The sequence below is a fragment of the Symphalangus syndactylus genome, chromosome 10, assembly GCF_028878055.3.
Source record: "Symphalangus syndactylus isolate Jambi chromosome 10, NHGRI_mSymSyn1-v2.1_pri, whole genome shotgun sequence".
NCBI lineage: Eukaryota > Metazoa > Chordata > Mammalia > Primates > Hylobatidae > Symphalangus > Symphalangus syndactylus.
In genome coordinates this window covers 63836712-63862910 of record NC_072432.2, presented here as the reverse complement: position 1 = coordinate 63862910, position 26199 = coordinate 63836712, and the positions used below count along the sequence as shown (strand labels likewise).

At 36.8% G+C, this 26199-nt stretch overlaps 1 protein-coding gene across 1 annotated transcript; it reads left to right on the top strand.

The window, feature by feature from the left end:
- The first annotated feature begins 237 nt into the window (after positions 1–237).
- EREG (epiregulin) lies at positions 238–19788 on the top strand. The gene is made up of 5 exons (XM_055296291.1): positions 238–304; positions 14272–14358; positions 15820–15943; positions 17563–17712; positions 19707–19788. Exons 1-5 carry the CDS (start codon positions 238–240, stop codon positions 19786–19788), a joined length of 510 nt encoding a protein of 169 aa, XP_055152266.1.
- The last annotated feature ends 6411 nt before the right edge of the window (positions 19789–26199 follow it).

Below are 26199 nucleotides of genomic sequence, written 5' to 3'. Positions count from 1 at the left end.
TCTTGACCTCACCCCGTTAGGGCCCAGGAGGGGCTACCTAGTATAAAGTTCGCAGCACCGGACAGTTGAGCTCACTTGCCTGATATTTCCAGTGTCAGAGGGACACGGCCAACGTGTGGCCCCTTCCAGGCTGACAGCCGCGCTCCAGCCACTGCCGTGAGCCCGTCTGCTCCCGCCCTGCCCGTGCACTCCCCGCAGCCGCCCTCCGCCAAGCCCCAGTGCCCGCTCCCATCGCCGATGACCGCGGGGAGGAGGATGAAGATGCTCTGTGCCAGCAGGGTCCCTGCGCTGCTGCTCTGCCTGGGTAAATTCTTCCCCTTTGGCTTCCGGCCGCCCCAAAGAGGAGACAAATAAGGAAGGCTCCTGTGCATTTGTCATTCGACAAGTACGGAGTTGTCTCCAGGTTCAAGTGTGCTCTATTTAAAATTATGTCTTGTTTTGTGAGTCTGTCTTCCGCTATGGTGGGACTGGGGGTGGGGACTGGGGATCGATGTTAAAATGCCTTTTATTGGTGAATTAATTACTGGCATATATTTTATGCATGGATTGAAATATCTCCTTATTAAACAAAATAAAAAGTTGTTGAAAAAGCTTTTTTTTTTTTTTTTGAAAAGTCGCAGTCCTAGAAATCTAAAGGCCTGGAACGCACTGTTAACATTTCATGTCTTGTTCCTTTTTGTTGGAGAGTGGGGAATAGAAACTAGCGTAAGAAATTTTTTTTGTGGGGGGGGGAAAGCTTTTCTCCTCTGTCTTGCACTCAGTTTTCTAAAACCTAGCCTGGTTTAGCTTTCCAGGAGGAGCTGGTGTGCGCCAGTGCCAGTTGGCTGAGCTCCAGACGCAAGAGAAATAAAACGCTGGTCGAGGGTATTTGGAGCAGAAGGGCCCTGGGCAGGTCCTGGCGCTCCCCACCGCCCTTCGCCCCTACACCTGCTGCTTCCGTTTTCCCTTGCAGCCTCCCAAGCAGCCTCTGGAGCAAGCGTTCTGCACTTGCTGCTAATTGCACCCCGTAGCCTGTGATCGCTGAGGGTATTTTAATGCCAGTCTTCCTATTTGAGATGATTTAGTTCAAGGGGAAAAATTTCCTAAATAGCCTTTCTGTTAAAAAAAAAAAAATTACTTCTTTCTAATTCCTTAAACTTCAGTTTAAGGAATTTGAAAGAGTTTGAAGTCGTATATGAATATCTTAATAAAAAAATAAAAGTTACCACTAGTCTCATATTCTCCCTGGAGTTGGAATGAGGCTGATTTCCCAGACACTCTAACTCTACCTGTGAAAGATGTGACTGTTAAATTATTATTTTGACATACCTTATCTCAGGGGTTGAGAGACCTAATGAAATGCCTATTATGCATAGTTGAAAATTACAAGTCTAAGTCCAGGAACACAAGTGGAAACTAGATATGTGGTTTCTGCCAAAACTGAGCTAAGAAAGACTTGCTAGAAGATTCTCAGCAAACAATGTGGCTTTGCTGTCTTTGTTTTGAAAAGAATTAAATTAGAAAGGTGACAGTCTTCCTAGAGTTAGAAATTAACCTCGAGGTCAGAATAACTTAGCACTTATTATTTTCCCCACATGTAAGGTTGCATCTGAACAATGCACATGTCTGTTCTTGGTGTTTCATTGAATATTCTAATTTGAGACAGCAAGAGCCTGTGAATAACCTGGTTACTACCCACTAGTGTGTGTGTTGTGTGTGTTTTTGTTGTCATGAAAGTGCTTACCTCCTTCATTGCATTACTTAATTATAGTTCATCTATTTCGTCAGCTGCCAAGCCCATTTCCAAATGAGTTAGGTCAGTTTCTGTTTTCCCAGTTTGTTTGTATATTTCTCTGCCACTAGGAAAGTTCCTGTTTCAAGTTCTGTATTATATCTCTAAACTCTATTCAGTTATGCACAGCCCATAGCCTTATTTTGGCAAGACCACCTGTTATTTCTGAAATTGCCTTCTTTTCCCCAAACAAAATGTTTCCTAAAAATACTTTTCCCAAATCCTGTCCTTCCCCCCCGCAAAAGAGAGAGAGACATTTATTTTAAATTTTAGCATACATAGTATAACTGCTTTATGTAGTTATGACTAGGGAATAAAGTTCCAGCCTCCACCCTTAACACATACAGATTTAAATTGCTACACACAATCATTTGGTTACTTTTAAATTTTACACGTGTTTAATACTGATGTTCTTGTTTTATAAATTGGGGAACTGTGACCCAAGTTCACATAGAAAAGTAGTGACAAAGTGAGAGAGTCCACACTTGGGCTTGCTAGCATATTTGGCCTACTGAACATTAAGTAGAAGAGTTGAAATACTGAATAACATTTTTCTAAATAATCTATAATTTTAGAGCAGAATTTTGTCTTTTTTAATCTTGTGATTTTTCTAAAGAGAGGAGGATAAATTTTTATCTTGAATTCTGCAGTTATGTTCAGGGGCTTTCTATTTAACCTCAAACATTTTTATTCATGCCTACATGGGTGTTTGAATATGTTCCTGAATGACATCTCCAAGACAATTTAGTCGTACTTCATCAATGAGAGAGAATGAAGCAGAAGAAATATTCTTTTTTGAAAATATGAGAAGCATAAATCTCAATGAGACAATACGCTTGTCTTTGATCATTTCTGTTGACCCTGAGAGTTTGTGAGTTACCTGAGTCTTGGCACAACCTGAGATGACAAATCTTGTCAGTAAACGTGATGACAGGCCTTTCCTGTCTGGATTTTGACCAGGTACCCTGGCCACCTTCTGCATAGTCTTGCCATGTGAGCAGCTTGGGTAATTGGGGTGTCTGATTGAGCACTAAGACCCAAATCCAGGAGTTGAGAAGAAAACTAACAGTTACTAAATGCCTACTGTGTGGCAGCCATGTTGTGTATTAGGTGCTTTAAATACATCATCACCTTTACTTCTTAAAATAGCTGCGTGAGGTAGATTTGATTAGCCCAGTGAAGTCAAGTACCTTACAAAGACTCAGAGATAGTAAATGGCCAGGTCACTCTGTGATAATGAGGAAAGAGCCAGTGAGATTCAGGGTTAGCAGGAGCATAATAAACATAGCAGATTCCAATAGAGAAGTTCCAGAGAAGCCTGGGGCTGCTCCAGGTTTCAGACCCTCTCATAGGCACGGCACATGTACAAATGGGCTTTCTGACTCTGTGCAAAATCAGACAAATAAAACGTGACTATTCTCTTAAGCTGTGCTAAGATATGTTGAATTTTTACTTAATGTTCATAATTTCTAATCAACACAGTTCCTAAGATATGATTTTTATTATAAAGCAGTCATTGAAGTCAGTTGACTGGGGCCCTTATTTTTATATTTTCCAGGATTTACATTAAGTAAAGCAATAAAAAGGGTAACTTATGTCTGTTTTATTCCTTGTATTCTTTGTATATTATTGTGAATTGAATATAGCATCGATAAGGGATCAACTTGGGATCTGTAGCCCATTCCTGTTAACTGTGAGAACGTAAATGTATTTCCTTGGTTTTAAAAAAATAACGATACTCATATAATCACTTTGGAGAAACTGAATTTGAATGTTTTCTGTCTATTTTTGCAAAAGAATCTCCCATTTCCTGGTTAATGTTCACGTGAAAGATGCAAATGTCAAGTAAGAAATCCTCTTCAAAGAGAATGTAAATTAAAGTGGGGTTTCCTCATCTGTCAATCTTTACTTTGAGTGTAGGCCTACACAAATCGTCTAATTAATATGGCTGTAACTGCTGCTGGAAACATTCCATTGGGAGACAATGAGAACGCTTCCCAATGGTGTAATAGAAGAGATCCAGAGGGAGGAGTAGTCTGACAGCCATTGCCTTGACATGGCAATTCTGGAACCCTTGAAAAAATGAAGTAATGCCACATACTCAGCGTCCTCTGGAGATGCAGTTTACGTAAGACTGGGTGTTTAGTTATAGGGCACATAAAGGTTGAGTGGCCGTCTAGGTTAAAGTAATGATTTAACTTACTAGGATACTATTTATAATACTCAGGATGATTTGATAATTGTCCAGAAAAAGTGGATTTTTTAATATATCTCATAAGACTCTGAATATATAGGTTTATCCTCCAACTCCTTTTAAAAAAATTTCAGTAGCATTTGGGGTGCAAGTGTTTTTCTGTTACATGGGTAAATTATATAGTGGTGAATTCTGAGATTTTAGTGTGCCTGTCACCTGAGTAGTGTACATTGTACCTAATGTGTAGTTTTTTTTCAATCCCTAGCCCACCTCCCACCCTTCCCCTTCTGAGTCCCTAAAGTCCATTCTATCATTCTGTATGCCTTTGTGTACTCATAGTACATAGTACATAGTACTCATAGTACACATAGTACATGTATAAGTGAGAACATATGGTTTTCGGTTTTCCACTCTTGTGTTACTTCACTTGGAATAATGGCCTCCAGCTCCATCCAATTTGCTGCAAAAGACATTATTTCATTCCTTTTAATGGCTGAGTAGTATTCCATGGATATATGGATGTATTCCATGGAGACATATGTAACATTCAGAAAGAAAAATGTTAAACATGAATCTCTCAGGTTAAAAATTCTCAATTTCAAATTTGAGGCATGAAAGTGATTGATAGGTGCACACACACACATCTTTATATATGTAAATTTTATAGTCTTGAACTGAGGCATAGTGTATAGTGTATAAAACACAGATTTCATGCACTATTTTTTTCTTTCATACTTTCAGAAAGAGTGATTTATCTTTGAGCCTCAGTTTTCTCATCTGAAAAAAAAAAAAAAAACGTTATCCACAGTAACCTTGTCAGGTAATTGTACGTAGATTTAATGGATAAGATGATACACGAATTCATAGAAAGCACTTTTAAAATTAGAGCTGTCATCATCAAAATGGTTTCTTACAAAAAAAAAAGCCTCATTTAGTTCTTAGGATGCCTTTTTAGCCCAGAAAGTTATTATTGTTCCGGTTTTACAAATGAGGAAACAGGAGTACACAGCATGTCAGGCTTCGGGTTTGAATATGCTATACCCTTTACTGTCAATGCCCTCAAGTCACTCTTTACTTTTGGTGAAAGTACTCGTCCTTTAAGACTGAAAAAGGAGCCACTTCCTTAGGCACTTCTCTGATAAGCCCTGACCCTCCTCCATTGCACCTTTCCCATTCCTTTTGTCCTATGGCCCCTGTCACAGCACACACCATACTGTAAGTGTGTGTATAACTCTGTCCCTCCTTGCTGGTGCTATAGTCATCTTTTATCATTTCTATTGTGATAGGCTTATATTAAACACAATAAATGTTTGCTAGATGGATGATTGCATTGATGCTTTATTTGGAGTTATCACAACTATGTTATAGACTCAATTAGCTGTACTTTAAAAATGTATTTAAAAATATTTAAAAAATATTTTGAGAAGCAAAATATCTTGAGGTTAAGTAACAGTTTTGGAAAATTCAATTCTGTTGTTTCTGATGAAGTCTAATAAGTTTTCTTCCCTCCCTTTCACATTTTTATCTCTTATTATATTATTATATTATTCAGTATTAGCTGAAGATATTCATGTGTGGGTGTGTGTGAGAGAGAGAGAGGGAGAGAGAGAGAGACAGAAAGAGAGGAGGAAGAGAGGAAGAGAGAGGGGCTACTGAGCTATGATATGACTGAATAAAGTGGCAGTGATATGACTGCCAGTGGCAGAAAGAAAAGCATTGTTTTAGAAATTAAAGAAACCTTAGAGAAATCTAATCCAAACTTCATTTCACCCTCTACCCCACCTCACTCATTGTTCTCTGTTTTCAGAGATAAGGCAGCTCAGTTGCAGGGAAAAAAAATAAGTATGTGAGCTAAAACTGGATTCCATTTCTCATGAGTCTAATGCAGGGTTTTTCAACCTTGTCTCAGTTGACATTAGGGACTAAATAATTCTTTGTTGCAGGGGGGCTGTCCTATGCACTGCAGGGTGTTGAGCAACAACCCTGGTCTCTACCCTCTAGATGTCAGTAGCATCCCCTAGTTGTGGCAACCAACATAATCTCCAGACATTACCATATGGTAGCAATGGTTCCCAGGATCAATTTTGCCAACAAGGGATACAATTTTGCCAACCCTGTTTGGCAATTTTGCTCCTGGTTGAGAACCAATAACATAAAATATACTTTTTTAAATTGCTGTTACACATTGTCACCCATAATTCACAGTTTGGAAAATTAGTGCTTGAGTTACCAAGACAAAATTAATTTTAATGATAATCTGGATACAAATATAAAGCCCATTCTCATGTTTAAAAAATCAGGTTGGCAATATTTATTGCTGATTTTAGCATCATTCACATCTAATAATAATGAGTCTTATTTACGATGGAATCATGAATACTTTCTCTGATTATTCCTTTGATAACCACCCTCTACTTCCTTTTACAACTCTACTCTCTTAGCTCTCAGCACACTTAATTTTCTTTTTTCTCTGATTTCTTTTTCTCTTTTCTTTGCCACTTCTGTCTGATCTCAACCACCTGTTTCTCAAAGTTCTGTTATTTTCCATACCATACTATTTTCCTTGGAACATTTAAATGACTTCCATTCCTTTAAAGGTAGTATCTCCTCATATGACTTTCAATAGACTTCCCCTAGTCTCCAAATAAATTTTTATTCCTTTACTGTATTCTCAACAGCTTCAGAAATACAAATAGGTAATACCTATAGATAAACATTAAACTCAAATATGTTTACTCCCTTCATGCCTTCATGCCCAAACGCCACCACAAGCCTGCTGTCCTGCCTATGTCTCCTCCTTTTTTAATGGCAACATTCTCTGTTTTTTTTCTGACTAGAAATTGGCATCATCTATAAATTCTTTCCTTTCCTTACCACTCTTAGGTGTCCAACTCCTTTAAGTCTATTTAGGGCAGGAACAATGTCTTTTGTACCAGTTTTCTTTCCAGTGTTTTGTTCAATATCTTGCATGTAGACAACTCTCAATAGATATTTATTGAGTAAATATTATTTGACAATTGTAGTTACTAAAAGCAAGGATGGGGTAAGCTGCCCTCCTTTTTGATGATTGGATTGTAACTATGCCCATCCCACCCGGCTATCATGCTATGGAGGCATATGTGGCTCTCACCGAAGTCAAGGTCGCCAATGTCAACTCAAACTATATTTTCATAAACTATATTATCTGAAAGTAGAATTCCTTAGCAGCCTCCAGTGTGTGAGTTGTATTATGTGGGTTCTCTGGATAAAAAGTAATTAACTTCGAGTCTTTTGAAATCATCTGTAATGTATTCCCTTTCTCTTTTTTTGTGTGTGCTCACTGATTAAAACTTTATCCTTTCAGATTCATGTTTGGCCATAGACATCTACAGAGAAAACAATATAGTCAATATGCTTCTCAAAATGCCATTAAATATCCAAGCTTCATGCCACAATGTGGCCATAATGAAAAGAAGGCAAATTGCAGACACTTATAGTCCAAACTATTGCTCCTTTAGGAGATTTTTCTTTTGGAATAATAATGTAAGCATAATTTAAATTGGATTTATAGAAGTGAGAAGCCCGATGGAAGGGAATCAAGGTAGAAAATGTTATAAAAAAGCTCTTCTTATGTAAAATTGCCTTGAGGAGAAAAATATGTTTCCAACAGAAAATTTGAAACAATACTCTATAAATGAAGCTTTGGCTTTTAGGGGAGGCAAGTCCCACCTTTAGAGATTTTAGTCACAAAATTCCAAACACTCAGATTAATTTAAATTGTACTTTTTTTTTTTTTTTTTAAACAGAGTCTCGCTCTGTCACCAGGCTGGAGTGCAGTGGGGTGATCTTGGCTTACTGCAACCTCTGTCTCCCGGGTTCATGCCATTCTCCTGCCTCAGCCTCCTGAGTAGCTGGGACTACAGGCACCTGCCACCACACCTGGCTAATTTTTTTTTTTTTTTTTTTTTTGGTGTTTTGGTTTCACCTTGTAGGCCAGGATGGTCTCGATCTCTTGACCTCATGATCCACCAGCCTTGGCCTCCCAAAGTGCTGGGTTGTATTCCTTACACAAGAGTTGGTATGTATTCTCCTGCATTCTGGAAATACTTCTTATGAACAAGATACACATCTTTAAATTCATATTTAGTGCACAATAGATAATTTCCTCATATTTTGACTCACTGATTCTTTATTTGACTAGCTTTAAGTATAGCATTGTATGATAATATGTAAGTGAAATATATTGGCATTTGAAGTGTGATTTAGAAATGACTACCTAAATTGGAGAGTATAACTTAATGCTTATGACTAGAAACACATGGCATATTAATATTTTTGCTACTTGACAAGAAAGATTCTATGGCTATTTTTCAAAACTCAAAATTAAAATACTTATTTTTAACCTGTTATATTAACCTCGGGTTTCATATGTTTTATCTCAAATTGCTATAGACAGTTTTTACACTTAGGTCTTAATGAAGTGTAGTTACAAAGCTAACATTAAAAATATACAGGAATAGAATTATTACTGGCAGAAGGCAAGGTTAGTTTTCTATAGATTTATATATATATGTGTACATATGTGTGTGTATATATATTTATATGTATATAAGTAATATATATAAGTATATATGTGTATATATACACACACACACACACACATATATATGCTCTCTGAAAAGTAGGTTGCTGCTAGAAGGTGCTGACAGTAAGTCTTCTCAGTATCTGATGTGATAATGAGTTTTAGAGTTATTTTGACCAAGGTGAAGCAAGAGCTTATCAAATAGTGGAATTTAATTTAAAACAAAAAGACATCCAAAAACAGCGAAGGCATATTCACTCCTTAAAAGCACACAAGACCCAACAAGCCTATTATAGACAAATTCTAAAATCACAGACTGCCATGGAAGATGGTAAAAAATGAATAGTCTGAGTAGGTTGGCGTGTGACCACAGCAAAAGTGTGAACAAAGAGGATTTTGCTATGTGTTTGGGCTGGACAATTGCTATGATTCTGCACAAGTTTGCTTTCCTGGTCTAAATAGCCTAAAAGGTTAAATTGGGAAAATGAGATGCATTTCTTTTATTCTGTAATCTACCTGATTTTAATTTGGATCATTTTTATTTTCTTGACTGTTTTCCAGAATAGTCATTTCACCCTAAGATTTGCAATTGATTTTGCTGACTTGGCTTGGTCATCCAGTCACCAAATCCTAGCCTCCTCTGTACTGGCCTCCTTCTGGATGAGCCCTCAGTGCGATCCTTAGAAAGCAAGGTCAATCCAGGCACAATGGCTCAAGCCTGGAATTCTAGCATTTTTGGAGGCCAACATGGGAGGATCACTTGAGCCCAGGAGTTTGAGGCTGCGGTGAGCTGTGATTGCACCACTGCACTCCAGTCTGGGCAAACGAGCAAGAGCCTCATAAAACAAAATAAATATAAATAAAAATGAAGCAAGTCAAAAGAAACCGTATGCAATAGGAAGTACATTTTCTACATCTGGCATTTTGTCTGACTGTTGGGCAACCACTTCTTAGTGCTCCAGGGCCCACGACATTTACTGCTATTGCCATTCCTGTGATGGCACTCAACCTCTCCCACGCGCGGTCCCCAATATTGTGTAAGAGTGTAGGCTTGGCCCTGACTCACAGGGAAGAGGCGATTTGTATCCTCTGAGTCACTGGCACCACTTCCTGCTGGCACATCTGAGATTTCACTGAAACATAACCTGAAAAATTAAGGCAGAGAGATATATAGGTGAGGTTCACATTCCTAAAACCCATTTGGAAATTTGATAGAAATAATGACCTCTGAATGCATTTCCATTTTTGTACCTGTATTGTAAAAGAAGCGCCAACTGCCAATTTTGAGTTTACAGATCATCTGTGTTATATCACCTGGCAAGAAATTCCTCTGTATCTTAGTTACCAATGCCACCAGACAAGAAATGCCACCAGATCTGTTTTTTTGACACAGACACTATCTAAAATCTTTAGTATCATAGTGAATTATTTGCTTAGCAAGAATCTACTGTCAAGAATGAAAAAGCCAAATATAGTATTTGAGGTCCAATCATACAGAAATTATGTTCAAACAACACTAAGGTCATGAAAAACCTGACATTAAGGAAATATATGCATGACTTTAGCATTTATTCCCTCCCTGTATGACTCATTAAAATAATGACTAGCGATTCTTTTTTTTTTTTTTTTTTTTTTTTTGAGAGGGAGTCTTGCTCTGTCGCCCAGGCTGGAGTGCAGTGGCGCTATCTCCGCTCACTGCAAGTTCCGCCTCCCGGGTTCACGCCATTCTCCCTGCCTCAGCCTCCCGAGTAGCTGGGACTACAGGCGCCCACCACCACGCCTGACAAATTTTTTTTTTTTTTGGTATTTTTGGTAGAGACGGGGTTTTACTGTGTTAGTCAGGATGGTCTCGATTTCCTGACCTCGTGATCTGCACGCCTCAGCCTCCCAAAGTGCTGGGATTACAGGCGTGAGCCACCGCGCCTGGCCCTGACTAGCGATTCTTAAGGTTAACAGGATAGTGGATGTAATATTTCTCTGGAGATAGATTTCTTATTCATTGGATCGCATTCACTCTTCTACCCTAGTTTGCAACTGTTTGGGAGCAGACGCATATTGCAGGAACATTTGAGAACCACTGTTTTAAAGCAATAGTGCTGTGCAGATGGACATGACTTAGAATTAATTTTGCTGTTTTCTCGGCCACATCCATCCATAATGGAATTGCAGTTATACACTTTAATTTGAAAGGAACATTTAAAATTACATACAATTCCACCTGTAAAATATCTTGCTGTAGGATTAATGCAGCAAGTCTCACAGAAACTATCCTGAGCGATGGACTGTGTCCAAGGGAGCGTCACAAGTAAGGAAAGCCCAGTTTTTGTGGAGGCACACCCTGGGCTGAACATTCTTTAATTAACAAAGACAAGTATTTCACCTGTGGCTTGAACAACTGGAACAAAGTTTCCAACGGTGGAAAAACTAACAACTACTAAAAACCTTTAAAAAAGAAGACTAACAGCAACACTCCAAAGTAAGTTCGATTCTATAATAGTTGCAGGTTGCAATTGGAGGCAATTCCAAGCAGGAAAGTTTAGGCTTTAGTTTATGCAAAGGATAGAGAAAATAGCTTCAAATGTGCATTTTTTTTCCCTGGCTAGCATTTTCCTGGAGGGAAAATTGGTAATGTCTTCTCCAAAGTTTCCTCAGTTGAAGAAATATGTAGGAATAGGAACGTCAAGGATGTAAGCACGTGCAACTAAAACTCCAATTTGTACTGAGGAAACTGTATTAGTTAAAGGATTTAATTCTTCAGTAGTGAAAGTATGGTGAAATTATTATTGGGATATAAAATAAAATTGACTTGAATGAGAATCTAGCTTATCCTCCATAAAAAGCTTAGTGAAACAGTTTTCAACTCTGTTCAACTGACAATGAAATCTAGGCTTTAGCTATTTCTTTGTCATTCAACAAAAATATACTTTTTGTGGTTCCACAAGAGCAATTGAAGCAGCATTTATATTGTAGAAAAAGCATGGAGTGGGGAGCGGACAATTCTGAACCTTTAAAGACAACAGAATTTTCGAATCATTGAAGAATAGGAGACTTGATGTCAAAAGATAAATTCGTAACTCTTCTCTTCTGTGGTCATAAGTGATCTTAGACAAGACATTTAATTTAAATACACTGAGGGTATTTGAGACTAATAACTACTTCACAGAATTAAGTGTGAAATTTGATATATGAAGTTATACATTATGATGCTGATGCCGATGTGTAATTTAGTTTTCAGAACCTAAAAATATACAATCGGCTTAACAGATGCAAGCCTTCTCTAACTGAGAAAAAATAAAATTCTTTTATTACACGAATTAAATCTTTCTTTACAGTACTAAATTACAGAGATATACAATTTTGCTATAAACCAGTAGAGGGCACTGTCCACATACACTGCTGAAACCAGAGGCTAGAAGTTGAGAGTCGAGGAACATTTACGGGATGTGTCAGACATTTCAGAAAAAAAAAAAAAAAAAAAACCATTAGTTTATTTCACTGTATTCGCTCCCAAAATCTATAAGATAGGAAAAATTAAGACCCAGAAAGGTAAATTAATTTTTTTTCAAGATCATGTAGCTCAAGTTTTCCTCACAAGACTGCCTTTCCACCATACTTTGTGGCCTCTATGTTGGGTTAAATACTCTACTTCAATTACAGCTACCATAATTTGTTCTCTGTGATGTCCATTATACTCTAGTACTATTGCCTATTTCCAAATTCTATAAAGTGGCCCATTTAACAATATGTATCCTTGGGAAAAGTTATTTAAACCCTTTATGCCTTAGTTTTCTCTAATGGGGATAATAATAGTATCTTCCTCAAATTGTCACTGAGAGGACTAAATAATGTAATATAGATAAGGTGAATAGGACCATACCTGGTTGTATTAGTTTGTTTTCACACTACTATAAAGAACTTCCCTGAGACTGGGTAATTTATAAAGGAAAGAACTTTAATTGACTCACAGTTCTGTATGGCTGGGGAAGTCTCAGGAAACTTATCATGGCCGAAGGTGAAGGGGAAGCAAGCACCTTTTTCAAGAGGTGGCAGGAGAGAGAGGGGGGAAGGAGGAACTTCCAAACACGTATAAAACCATCAGATCTAATGAGAACTCACTCACTATCCTGAGAACAGCATGCAGGAAACCACCCCCATTGATTCAATCACCTCCCTCCCTGAACACGTGGGGATTGCAGGTCCCTCTCTCAACACAGGGGGATTGCAACTCGAGATGAGATTTGGGTGGGGACACAGAGCCAAACCATATCACTGGTACACAGTACATGTTAGAGAGATGGAGTGTCCTCTGTCTGAACTGTGAAAGAAATGGAAAGTTCAATATATTTTTTGCCTTTATGGAGGCATTAATCATCCCTTCATAACAGTTACCACTTACTTAGCTACTTCAACGAAACAGGTTGATTCAAATTCTTCCTGTGCTTACAGAAACTGGATTTTCAGTGTGGTTCATCTGGCATGTCTATTCCTTCTCATATTAGATAGGATTTATTCTGATTTTACCTAGATTACATTTACCTAGCTGCCAATCATTCAAAAAGAATTTTCAGGAGTAAGAAGTCATTCTAGTTATCACACACCCTAGGCCAATAAGCACCGGAATCCAAACGAAAATGTCCAACCTACTACAGAAAATAACATAGGAGGTATTTGTTCTCAAAAGACAACCTTTAGGGTGTAGAAAAAGCAAGCTTAACACACATCTCATTATCTCCCACAGTAGGTATTATTCACTTCTTCAAACAAAATGTCTATTTTTTTCCAAATCTCAGTTCTGAAATTCGTTATTCCCCAAAGCAATTGCAAGCTGAAGCCATTAATTAATTTAGTGGAGCTTAATTGCTGCTACTACGACTACTGCCACCACCATTAGTATTTACTATATAACAGTTACTCAAATAAGTTGGAGTGTTTGAAGTGCAAATACCTAAAGCTTAAACAGAAGCAGCTAAAGCTCTTAAGTAAACATCTGTGAAATTGAAAGAGTTCTTCTTACGATGATTCCTATACAATTCAGAAAGTACTTGAGTCATTCTGATAATCTGTGTTCCAACATTTTATCTTTTCACTGAATACACATGATGAAACAGCTGATTCAGACTCTTCCTATGCTGATAGAAACTGGATTCTAGGGCTCAGTATGGTTCATTTGGTATGTCTGTTCCTCATCGTATTAGACAAGATATATTCTGATTTTACCTAGCTTGCATTGTATTAATTAAAATCTATACTCATGTGTAATGCAATGCAAAGAGTAACTTAGGTACATAAATCAATAATGAATATTTCTTAGGTTGAGTTTCTTGTTGTTACCATAAGTGGAAACCGATTTTTTATTTAGAGCCTTCTTTTGTGATGGGGTCTAATTAGGAGCATTTCTCTGAACACATGATGGAATAAAATAGTGGAAATTCTCCAACTGATGTGCGTCTTAGGAAATCAAACTTCAAAATCAAATATTTGAAAATGTTATTGTGAAATATTTAGAGCAGGTCAAATCTGTAACCGTGAATGTAATGCCAAGGCATTTATCCTTCCACAGAATAGCTGGGGGAGTTTGTATTTTCTGTTATATGCCTGTTTCCATGAATTATTTTGTTTTATGGTTTTGATGGACCAAATCCGTGAAACAAAACAACTCTATAAGTTCTGCAGTTACGTAGAAATTTGATCAAGATTTCTTTCCTTAACACATTAATTATATATTTGATTTTTCTTCATAAATAGGTTTCCATCTTCTACAGGCAGTCCTCAGTACAACTGTGATTCCATCATGTATTCCAGGAGAGTCCAGTGATAACTGTACAGCTTTAGGTAAGCCCAAGTTTGTCAATGTGGCATCAAGATACTACATTATTTTTAAACAGAAATATAAACTGAAAGACTATAAGTATGTGATAATTTAAAAAAAGGGTAAGAATAGCTGCTATATTACTTTTTAAACCACAATATAAACTAATGTTCTGAAAAAATTATATAAAGGAATAACTGGTAGGAGAGGGACCAGACAAATTATATACACAGATTTGATTGTGAAGAGATAGGGAACAACAACAACAAAAAATTGCATTCCCTTTGGCCGTCTCCTGGCACTTTACTGCAAAAAATCTTCAGAGACCACACTGACTGGATTCCAGGCAAAACAGCAAAACAGGAAAACTTTGTACAGAGTAGGTTCTCTATCTCTCTCTTTCTACCCCTCTCTCTCTCTTTGTAAGAAGAACAAATGATAGTCCTTTGTTTCTAGGCACAGTGTTCATTCAGAAAACATTAATCGAGTATGTAGTATGCACCAATGGCTGTGCTAAGGCATACAGATACAAAGATAAGTAATACAGTTTTTTCCCCTAGAGGACTGTGGACTCCAGATATGGTCCAAGAGGGATCAGCTTTATCTTCATTCTGAGTTATTGAATCAAGATAACTGAGTTATTTTGAGGAAGCAGGACATTTTCCATAACAACTTTATCTTTTGTCCCTCACCATCAGGTTCTCTGGAGGTTTGGTCAGCCTCCCCCACATCACCTTTTTTTTTTTTTCCTTCTTTGGTTATTTGGGCAAGAGTATTACAATCAAATTGCTGTGTTAAAAGTAATTTTATAAGCATCTTTCACATTTTGGTATCTAAAGCTTTCTAAAGTGAATTTTACACCGAGGCTCCTATTTTCATGGCTGTATTTGTCTACCAGAGGCCTTTCTCCCTCAGGGTTTGTCTAGTTTGGATTCAGGCCTCATCATTAGAGATATTGGGAGACTGGTTAATTTCATTAATGGTAACCTCAACAACTTGAGAACATACACCAAAGCCAGGCTTACTGATTAAAAATCCACTGTAGAATTAAGTTCCTTTGAATTAATTAATGGTATGAGCTCGCAACTGCTTTGGGGAGTAATAGATTTCAGAAATGTTTTTGGACTTGGGAAAAATTAGACAAATTTTGCTTGAAGAAGTGAATAGCACCCACTTGGAGGATAATGACACGTGTGTGTTAAATTTGCCTTCTCTACCCTTACAGATTGTCTTTTGAGAATGAAATCCTCGCATGTTATCTTCTTTTGTTTAGTCTGTTGGATGTTTTCCTTTGGATTCAAGTGTTTATTGATTGGTCTAGGGGGTGTGACAACTAGAGTGACTTCCTACTTCTCAAAATTCTCCTCGACTGATTGGCATCTGACCTATTTTGTAGAAGTAGCTCAGTGGTTACTGTTATGAAAGAGTGAGAAATTCTTCCATGAAGGCTACAGAATATATTCAACTTTCCACTTCTTTTACAGTTCAGACAGAAGACAATCCACGTGTGGCTCAAGTGTCAATAACAAAGTGTAGCTCTGACATGAATGGCTACTGTTTGCATGGACAGTGCATCTACCTGGTGGACATGAGTCAAAACTACTGCAGGTAATATGTCAGAAATAAACAAATACAGTTTGTAAAATTTTGTTTTATAGATTTAGGGGTACAAGTGCAGATTTGTTAGTGGATATATTCAGTAGTGGTGAAGTCTGAGCTTTTAGAGTACCTACCCCTCAAATAGTGTGCATGGGACCCATTAGGTAATTTTTCATCCCTTAATCCCCCCAAAACTCTTCTACCTTTTGAAGTCTCCAGAGTCTATTACTCCACTCTCTATGACCATGTGTACACATGATTTAGCTCCCACTTATAAGTGAGAACATTTGAGAAACAAATGCAGTTTTACTCTTAGTATTTCTATTTTTATATTTTGAAATTACCCTATATTTCCATGGCCTGTTAAATGCAGTATATATATTATTAGAAATTTTTCTGAGTTTTAAAAAATTAGGTAGTAAATAGTAGCTTTTAAATTGCACACATATGTCAGAGGTGCAGAGTAGGGAGGGCTTCTGATGCCTCTCACACTTGCCAAGATGGTGTCTCTCTGCTTTGGATCTTTTCCTTCAACTTCTGTATCAGGTATTGTTTTAAGAATTGATTCCAGGCAGTGCGCGGTGGCTCACGCCTGTAATCCCAGCACTTTGGGAGGCTGAGGTGGGCGGACCACGAGGTCAGGAGATCGAGACCATCCTGACTAACACGGTGAAACCCTGTCTCTACTAAAAATACAAAAAAAAAATTAGCCAGGCGTGGTGGCGGGTGCCTGTAGTCCCAGCTGTGCGGGAGGCTGAGGCAGTAGAACGGCATGAACCCAGGGGGCGGAGCTTGCAGTGAGCAGGGATCACGTCACTGCACTCCAGTCTGGGCGACAGAGTGAGACTCCATCTCAAAAAAAAAAAAAAAAAAAAAGAAAAAGAATTGATTCCAAGCCAGGTGCGCTGGCTCAACCCTGTAACCCCATCATTTTGAGAGGCTGAGGCGGGCAGGTCACTTGAGGTCAGGAGTTCCTGACCAGCCTGGCCAACATGGTGAAACCCTGCCTCTACTAAAATTACAAAAATTAGCCAGGCGTGGTGGCGCACGCCTGTAATCCCAACTACTCAGGAGGCTGAGACAGGAGAATTACTTGAACCTGGGAGGCGGAGGTTGCAGTGAGCCAAGAGATCATGCCACTGCAATCCAGCCTGGGAGACAGAGCGAGACTGCATCTCAAAAAAAACCAAACAGACAAACGAACAAACAAAAAAGAATTGATTCCACTGATTTAGACAAAAGGAATCTCAAACCTATACAACTTATAAAACACCACTGTAGACTGTCAGCCACCACGACAGCTGAACACAACCATCATTTAATACCACAATTTAGCCTAAGAGCTATGTGGAGCCCTTTTGTCATTACTCACCTGCCACTGTGGACTGTCAGCCACCATGACAGCTGAACACAACCATCATTTTAATACTACAATTTAGTCCAAGAGCTATGTGGAGCCCTTTTATCATTACTGGTCTAACTCAATCTTTGAAATCCTCTTTACAACCTTTAGCAAATTTTGTTGATTTCTTGCATTACAGTGTGATGTTAGTCCCTATAAAACTAATTCACAACCATGATTACCTCTTTAAATAACTGATCTTTCTTTCTTCCGTATTTTCCTTCAGGTGTGAAGTGGGTTATACTGGTGTCCGATGTGAACACTTCTTTTTAACCGTCCACCAACCTTTAAGCAAAGAATATATGGCTTTGACCGTGATTCTTATTATTTTGTTTCTTATCATAGTCGTCGGTTCCACATATTATTTCTGTAGATGGTAAGTCACTGTAGTTTTATACTCTGCTTTTATAAATTACTTTTATTAATGCAGACCTATAAATTGGGTAAAAATATGGATAAAGTATTAGAGAGATAAGATCGAACTTGTACAAATGATATTTACAAGAATTGAGAAACTATTAAGTATTATGCCCAATACCTGAGTGATGGGATCAATTGTACCCCAAATCTCAGCATCATACAATATACCCTGTTAAGAAACCTGCATATGTACCCCTGAATCTGAAATAACTTGAAATTATTTTTTAAAAATATGTTTTTGCTGCAGAACATCTGGATTGAACTTTATAATCAGCTCTAATACTTATTACCTATGTGACCTTACATAAGTCAAATTGAGAGTATCAATTCCTTCCTTCATAAAATATGGACAGAAATTCTTATCCTACATTAGTTATAGGGTGGCTGCTTTTAGTATGTAATATGATATTTCATGTGAAAGTAAATCATAGGAAAGGTGCTACTGTTATAGTCAACCACCTGAATTTAATCCATCAAGTCACATTTCTTATTTTATAAAAAACCACCTTGTAAATTAATAACCTTAGAAGCTTGGGTTGTCTTACAGTTTAAGGCAGACTGGTGGAACTATTTCTAGACAATTATAAAAAATGGTTGTTAAAAAATAGTTTGTGTCAGTCTCCCAAAACAGTCATACCTCATCCTCATGTGCGTTATTGTCACAAGCTGAAAACAGAAAAATAGAAAGTGAACATTGAAAGTATAGTTTGGCATTTTTTTTAACGGTTGGGAGCAAAGGATGGGAACAGTGTGAATTAATTAATAACAGTTCCCTTTAAAATGTCTCCATGAAACATATTTTGAAACAAGTACAAATTACTCAAGGTGAATTTAATTTTTTATTTTTCTGTGAAAATAATGCACTTCTAATTTTGAAGGTCTGAAAGTGTGCTACTTTCATAATACTAATTTTATTTTGTCCACATTTGATTCTAAGTATCCAACAAATAATAATGCCTTCCTAATAAGTTGCCATGACAGAACTAAATATTAATAAAACTGAAATATGCCTGAAAAATCTTTGACCACAATCCTTTCCTTTGTAGGCACTGATGGGGCACTGAGCCTTGGAGGGGTTCATTCACATGTCCCAGCTCATATAGTTGACAAATGCCAAAGTGAAGAACAAATTCTTTCTAATTCATATTCTTCCAGTAAACATAGACATGATGTGGTTTCCTAAAAGCTACATGTCTCATTTCCAAAATAAGGACAAAATAAACTCAAAAATATTAGGAAAATAGCTTAATGAATAAATGAAAGAAGATTCTGAATTATGATAAATTTATGAATCCTAGCTATGAGTCCTTGGACGTTGGGCACATCACATATAACCCACTTGTATTTCGCTTTCTTCATCTGTAAGATGAGGATGGTAACAGCAAATGTGAAGGTAAAATAAATAATTCATGCATAGCACTTAGAAAATTGTAGGTCACCAAATTAGTGCCTGATAAATACTATTTTTATTTTGATTAGTGATAGCATTATATCAATGTGATGGACAGAGTGTACTAATGCAGCATGATTTGTAAATATTCATTCCTTAGAAGGGAGGAAGGAAAATGTACTAATGCAGCATGATTTGTAAATATTCATTCCTTAGAAGGGAGGAAGGAAAAAGAAAGAAAGAGAGACAGAAAAAGAAAACCTAAAACTCAGACTTAAATGTGGCCACACGCCTCTTGAAATTTCACAATATTCATCATCACGTTAAAGACTTTGAGAAACTCTTTAACTGTATTTTATCATTTCATTCCAAAATTGTTTGACTACAGCACACCACCTCTTCATCCCTCTTTTTTTTTTTTAACATTGTCCAACCTAAATCTGTTCAACTTTGCCATTTTGGAAACACTATGCTAATGTGCCTTTGGAGTCCATATATAACACACTTGTTCCTTTCCTGTTAACTGCAGTGCTAACAGTTTCGTTTGTGAATATTTCCAGGTACAGAAATCGAAAAAGTAAAGAACCAAAGAAGGAATATGAGAGAGTTACCTCAGGGGATCCAGAGTTGCCGCAAGTCTGAATGGCGCCGTCAAACTTATGGGCAGGGATAACAGTGTGCCTAGTTAATATTAATATTCCCATTTTATTAATAATATTTATGTTGGGTCAAGTGTTAGGTCAATAACACTGTATTTTAATATACTTGAAAAATGTTTTTATTTTTGTTTTCTTTTTGACAGACTATTTGCTAATGTGTAATGTGCAGAAAATATTTAATATCAAAAGAAAATTGATATTTTTATAAAAGTAATTTCGTGAGCTAAATGCTTCATTGAAAGCTTCAAAGTTTATATGCCTGGTGCACAGTGCTTAGAAGTAAGCAATTCCCAGGTCATAGCTCAAGAATTGTTAGCAAATGACAGATTTCTGTAAGCCTATATATACAGTCAAATCGATTTAGTAAGTATTTTTTTTCTGCTCCTCAAATCAATGATAATTGGTTTGACTGTACCATGGTTTAACATGTAGTTGGCACCATAGTGTCACATATTAAAACAATAATGCAAGCAGAATTTGGGAGAAGCAAATATAGGTCCTGTGTTAAACACTACACATTTGAAATAAGCTAACCCTGGGGAGTCTATGGTCTCTTGACTCAGGTCTCAGCTACAATTCTGTTATATGAGGGTCAGTGGACAGTTCCCTATGCCAACTCACGACTCCTACAGGTACTAGTCACTCATCTACCAGATTCTGCCTATGTAAAATGAATTGAAAAACAATTTTCTGTAATCTTTTATTTAAGTAGTGGGCATTTCATAGCTTCACAATGTTCCTTTTTTTGTATATTACAACATTTATGTGAGGTAATTATTGCTCAACAGACAATTAGAAGTCCACACTTGAAGGCTAAATTTGTGCTTCTTTTTAGAATATTTCTTTTTATAGGGGCTCTGCTGAATTCTAACTTTAAATCACAGCCCAAACTGTGATGGACTTATTATTATTTTAAAATATATGGAGACAATAATTCTACATGTTGTCTTAAGATGGAAATACAGTTATTTCATCTTTTATTCAAGAAAGTTTTAACTTTAAAACAGCTCAGTAAATGGCTCCTTCTAGAATGTAAAGTTATGCATTTAAAGTTGTATCTTGACACAGGAAATGGGAAAAAACTTAAAAATTAATATGGTGTATTTTTCCAAATGAAAAATCTCAATTGAAAGCTTTTAAAATGTAGAAACTTAAACACACCTTCCTGTGGAGGCTGAGATGAAAACTAGGGCTCATTTTTCTGACATTTGTTTATTTTTTGGAAGAGACAAAGATTTCTTCTGCACTCTGAGCCCATAGGTCTCAGAGAGTTAATAGGAGTATTTTTGGGCTATTGCATAAGGTGCCACTGCTGCCACCACCTTTGGATTTTATGGGAGGCGGCTTCATCGAATGCTAAACCTTCGAGTAGAGTCTTCCTGGATCACATACCAAGTCAGGGAGGATCTGTTCTTCCTCCACTTTTATCCTGGCGTGTGCTAGGGCAACGAAGACATAATAAGGCATGGCTGACCTCTGGAGCACCAGGTGCCAGGACTTGTCTCCATGTGTATCCATGCATTATATACCCTGGTGCAATCACACGACTGTCATCTAAAGTCCTGGCCCTGACCCTTACTATTAGGGAAATAAACAGACAAAAACAAGGAAATATATATATGTTCATATATATATTGTATATATAGTCATAGACATATTGTATATATATTCATATACAAACATGTATGTATACATGACCTTAATGGATCATAGAATTGCAGTCATTTGGTGCCCTATTAACCATTTATATAAAACTTAAAAACAAGAGAAAAGAAAACTCAATTAGATCGAAACCGTTATTTCTGTTTCCTCTTTAATATAGCTGAAGTCAAAGTATGTAAGAACACATTTTAAGTACTCTACTTACAGTTGGCTCTCTGTGGTTAGTTCCACGTCTGTGGATTCATCCAACCAAGGATGGAAAATACTTTAAAAATAATACAACAAAAAACCAATACATTATAACAACTAGTTACTTTTTTTTTTTTTTTTTTTTTTTTTTTTTTTTTTTTTTTTTTTGAGACAGAGTCTCGCTCTGTTGCCTGGGTTGGAGTGCAGTGGTGTGATCTCGGCTCACTGCAACCTCTGCCTCCCGGGTTCAAGAGATCCTCCTGCCTCAGCCTCCTGAGCAGCTGGGACTACAGGTGCCTGCCACCACGCCAGGCTAATTTTTGTATTTTTAGTAGAGGGGGGGTTTCACCATGTTGGCCAGGATGGTCTCAATCTCCTGACCTTGTGATCCACCCTCCACAGCCTCCCAAACTGCTGGGATTACAGGCGTGAGCCACTGCACGTAGCATTTACGTTAGGTATTATAAGTAATGTAAAGATGATTTAAGTATACGAGAGGATGTGAATAGGTTATATGCAAGCACTATGCCCTTTTGTATAAATGACTTGAACATCTGTGCCCGATTATAGTATGTGCGGGGGGGGGCGCCGATCTGGGAATCACTCCGCTGTGGATACCAAGATACTGTATTTATTAACAGTTACTAGATGTGAAGAGAGTCTGAATATTTTCAGTGATCTTGGCTGTTTCAAAGAAAATCTATTGACTCTTCAATAAATCAACTACAATCCATTTATTTCATTTACAAAAGATTTATTGTAAGCATCTCAATCTTGGTTTGTCAGTTTATCTTAAGCATGTCAATTCATAAATACAAGTCATTTTGTATTTTTCATCTTTAAGAATGCTTAAAAAAGCTAATCCCTAAAATAGTTAGACCTTTGTAAATACATATTAAATAATAAAGTATGACTTACATTACTTTTTATGGGTGAAAATAAGACAAAAATAATTGTTTTAATGAGGATGGTGCTGAGTAAACATAAAAACTGATTGCTCTCAGCTCATGTGTCCTGTACACAGTGGAAAGATTTTAGTTCACATTTAGTCTAACTCCCCCATTTTACAGATTTCTCACTATATATATTTCTAGAAGGGGCTATGCATATTCAGTGTATTGAGAAGCAAAGCAATTCCAAATGCATAAATGCATAATTTAGGGTCTTCAACCAAGGCCACATAATAACCCAGTTAACTTACTCTTTAACCAGGAATATTAAGTTCTATAACTGGTACTCAAGGTTTAACCTTAAAATTGAGATTTCCTTAACCTTAACCTTAAAATTGACATTGTATTAAACATACGTAATACAATGTAACTCCACTGTTCTCTTGAATATTTTTTGCTCTAATCTCTCCGCCAAAAGTCAAAGCAATGGGAGAATTGGTATACTGATATGACTACATCTTAAGTCAGATTTTTATTTATGAGTCTTTGAGACTAAATTCAATCACCACCAGGTATCAAATCAACTTTTATGTAGCAAATATATGATTCTAGTGTCTGACTTTTGTTAAATTCAATAATGCAGTTTTTAAAAACCTGTATCTGACCCACTTTGTAATTTTTGCTCCAATATCCATTCTGTAGACTTTTGAAAAAAAAGTTTTTAATTCGATGCCCAATATATTCTGACTTTTAAAAAATTCTTGTTCATATGGGAGAAGGGGGAGTAACAACTTGTACAAACAGTATTTCTGGTGTATATTTTAATGTTTTTAAAAAGAATAATTTTATTTAAATATCTGTTATTCAAATTTGATGATGTTAAATGTAATATAGCGTATTTTCCTTTTATTTTGCACTCTGTAATTGCACTTTTTAAGTTTGAAGAGCCATTTTGGTATACAGTTTTTATTAAAGATGCTATGGAACATAAAGTTGTATTGCATGCAATTTAAAGTAACTTATTTGACTATGAATGTTATCAGAGTACTGAATTGTATCAATTTGTTTGTGTTCAATATCAGCTTTGATAATTGTGTACCTGAAGATATTGAAGGAGAAAATAGATAATTTACAAGATATTATTAATTTTTATTTATTTTTCTTGGGAACTGAAAAAAATTAAAATAAATAAAAATGCATTGAACATCATGCATTCAAAATCTACGCTGACAATGCAGCCTCATTCTTTTTTTTTTCTTTTGTAATTTTTTTCCCCACAATACATTAAAGGGTTTAAAAGCAGTGACAGGGATATAATGTGTGTAGATATAAAGACTCAATGGTGTTAATTTGGGAAAACATTCTATAAATGTATCACATTTTATAGCCAGCATAGTGAAGAATTTCTTGAAATAGAAGGAGCCACATTAGTTATAAAATTCTAGGTGCTGGTATTTAAAAATCCTAGGAGTTAGGATTTATTTATTTATTTATTTATTTATTTATTTATTTATTTATTTTGAGATGGAGTCTAACTCTTGCCCAGGCTGGAGTGCAGCGGCACAATCTCGGCTCACCACAACCTCCGCCTCCTGGGTTCAAGCGATTCTCCTGCCTCAGCCTCCCGAGGAGCTAGGACTACAGGCACGTGCCACCAGGCCAGGCTAATTTTTGTATTTGTAGCGGACACAGGGTTTCACTATGTTGGCCAGACTGGTCTCAAACTCGTGACCTGGTGATCTGCCCACCTCCACCTCCCAAAGTGCTGGGATTGCAGGCGTGAGCTACCGTGCCCAGCCTGGAGTTAGTATTTTTTAAAATAATATTTTAAAGAGTATTTTAAAAGAGTATTTCTAAAAAGAATAGATTTCCTATTGGGAAGTATCATTTGAAAAGATTCATCAGCCAGAATAGTGTCTTATGATTCTCTCAGCCTCTGTGAAGAGGCTTGGCTCCCCTGAGCCTTCAGAGCAGACAAGCTTGATTCTTCCCACCCTTCATCACAGTGATGGATGGCTTCCTTGATATACCACTTCAGCAGCCTACAGAGTACTTGCTCCATTCCTTAGCTCCTTAGATCCTTCATTAGCTTGCAGCTGGGGAAGGGACCTATGGCTTCAACCCTTTGACACGGAGGTTAAGCAATTTGTCCTGGGTCACACCACTGGCAGTAGGTGGAGCTGTCATGAGAATTGAGGTCTTCTGACTCCTAATTCCACTGATGTTCGGGCCATGTCAGAGGCAGAGGAAGATTATAAGGAGTTAGTCTCAGATCTAGTTTAGAGTTTTCTTGGGAGAAATTAGAAATTCTTGTAAAATACAATCTTGAATTGTCATAGAATCATTACACTGATTTGGTTCAAGGTCTGAGAATCCAGAAGATTAAGGAAGATAACTCTTAGAAACACTTTTTTTCTCTTGGTTTGCAGGATATCACACTCATCTGCTTTTCTATCTGCTTCTCAGTCTTTTGCTAGATCTTCCTCAATATTTCCCTGTCCTCTACCACGGACCTATCAACAGTAGAGTGCCCTAGAGCTCAATATTGTAATTTTTCTCTCCGTATAGCCACTCCCTACTTCATTTCATACAGTTTCATATCTTTAATTGCTGTCTATATACTGATTACTCCAAGGCTAGATATTTGCCATGAGTTCTAGATATCTGTGTCCGATTACTTAACATCTCCACTTACATATTCACTAGGCATTCAAAGGTGACACGTTCAATAACTAATATTCCCCTGTGTTTCTTCAATATAGTTACTATTTCAATAAAATTCAACTCAATCTTTCTTTTATCTCAGACCAAAAACCTGCTATCTCTATCTGGGAGGTGCTAAATTACTCATCTTCAAGTGATTTCAGAGAGAAATACCCTAAACTTTTACAATGGTGGCAGAATTGGTCATTTTGAAGAGATTATGCAGAGGAGGGAAAAAGATTCCAAGAAACTAGAGTTAAACAGAATATCAGAGTCTTCAAAAGGATAAAATTATAAGCACTGAATTTGACTCTGATCAATTCTAGAAGATATTTTTCCCTAAGCAGTCATAAAACATGAAATATATGTGCTGTTCATTAAGTTCCAACATAAATTCACTAAGAAAAGACATATAACATGGATCTCTTTTAAATATCCTGTCTGGTCACCCACTAATGCTAACTATCTATCATACAAAACCAAACACAGATACTTTGCTCAGTTTATCTAAATTTCAGAGAAATACTTGGGAAAAGACTTACATAATTTTCTTATTAGCTTGTAGTGCAATGTACCTATTAAGAAAATAAGAAAAACTTACGCTCATTTAATGCAGATAATGTACGTGGATCTATTACATGCTAAATAAATGGAGACCATGTGACTAAGTAATACAGAACAGATAAGGGATTGGTTATACTAGTGGATGATATGAAATATACATAAAAATACAATCATATATTGTTGACCAATGATGACCTTTCCAATTAATCTATGAATCAATGATTTTCTATTATCCTGAGCACTGTCCCTTCTTCTGGGGATGGCAGGATGTGTTCCAAAGAAGTATGTGTCATGTTTCTGACCTTCAAGTTACTATCAGGAACTATTTGCATTCTTTAAAAATGATAAAGACAGTGCTTTATGAATCAATCAATCAATATTTATTG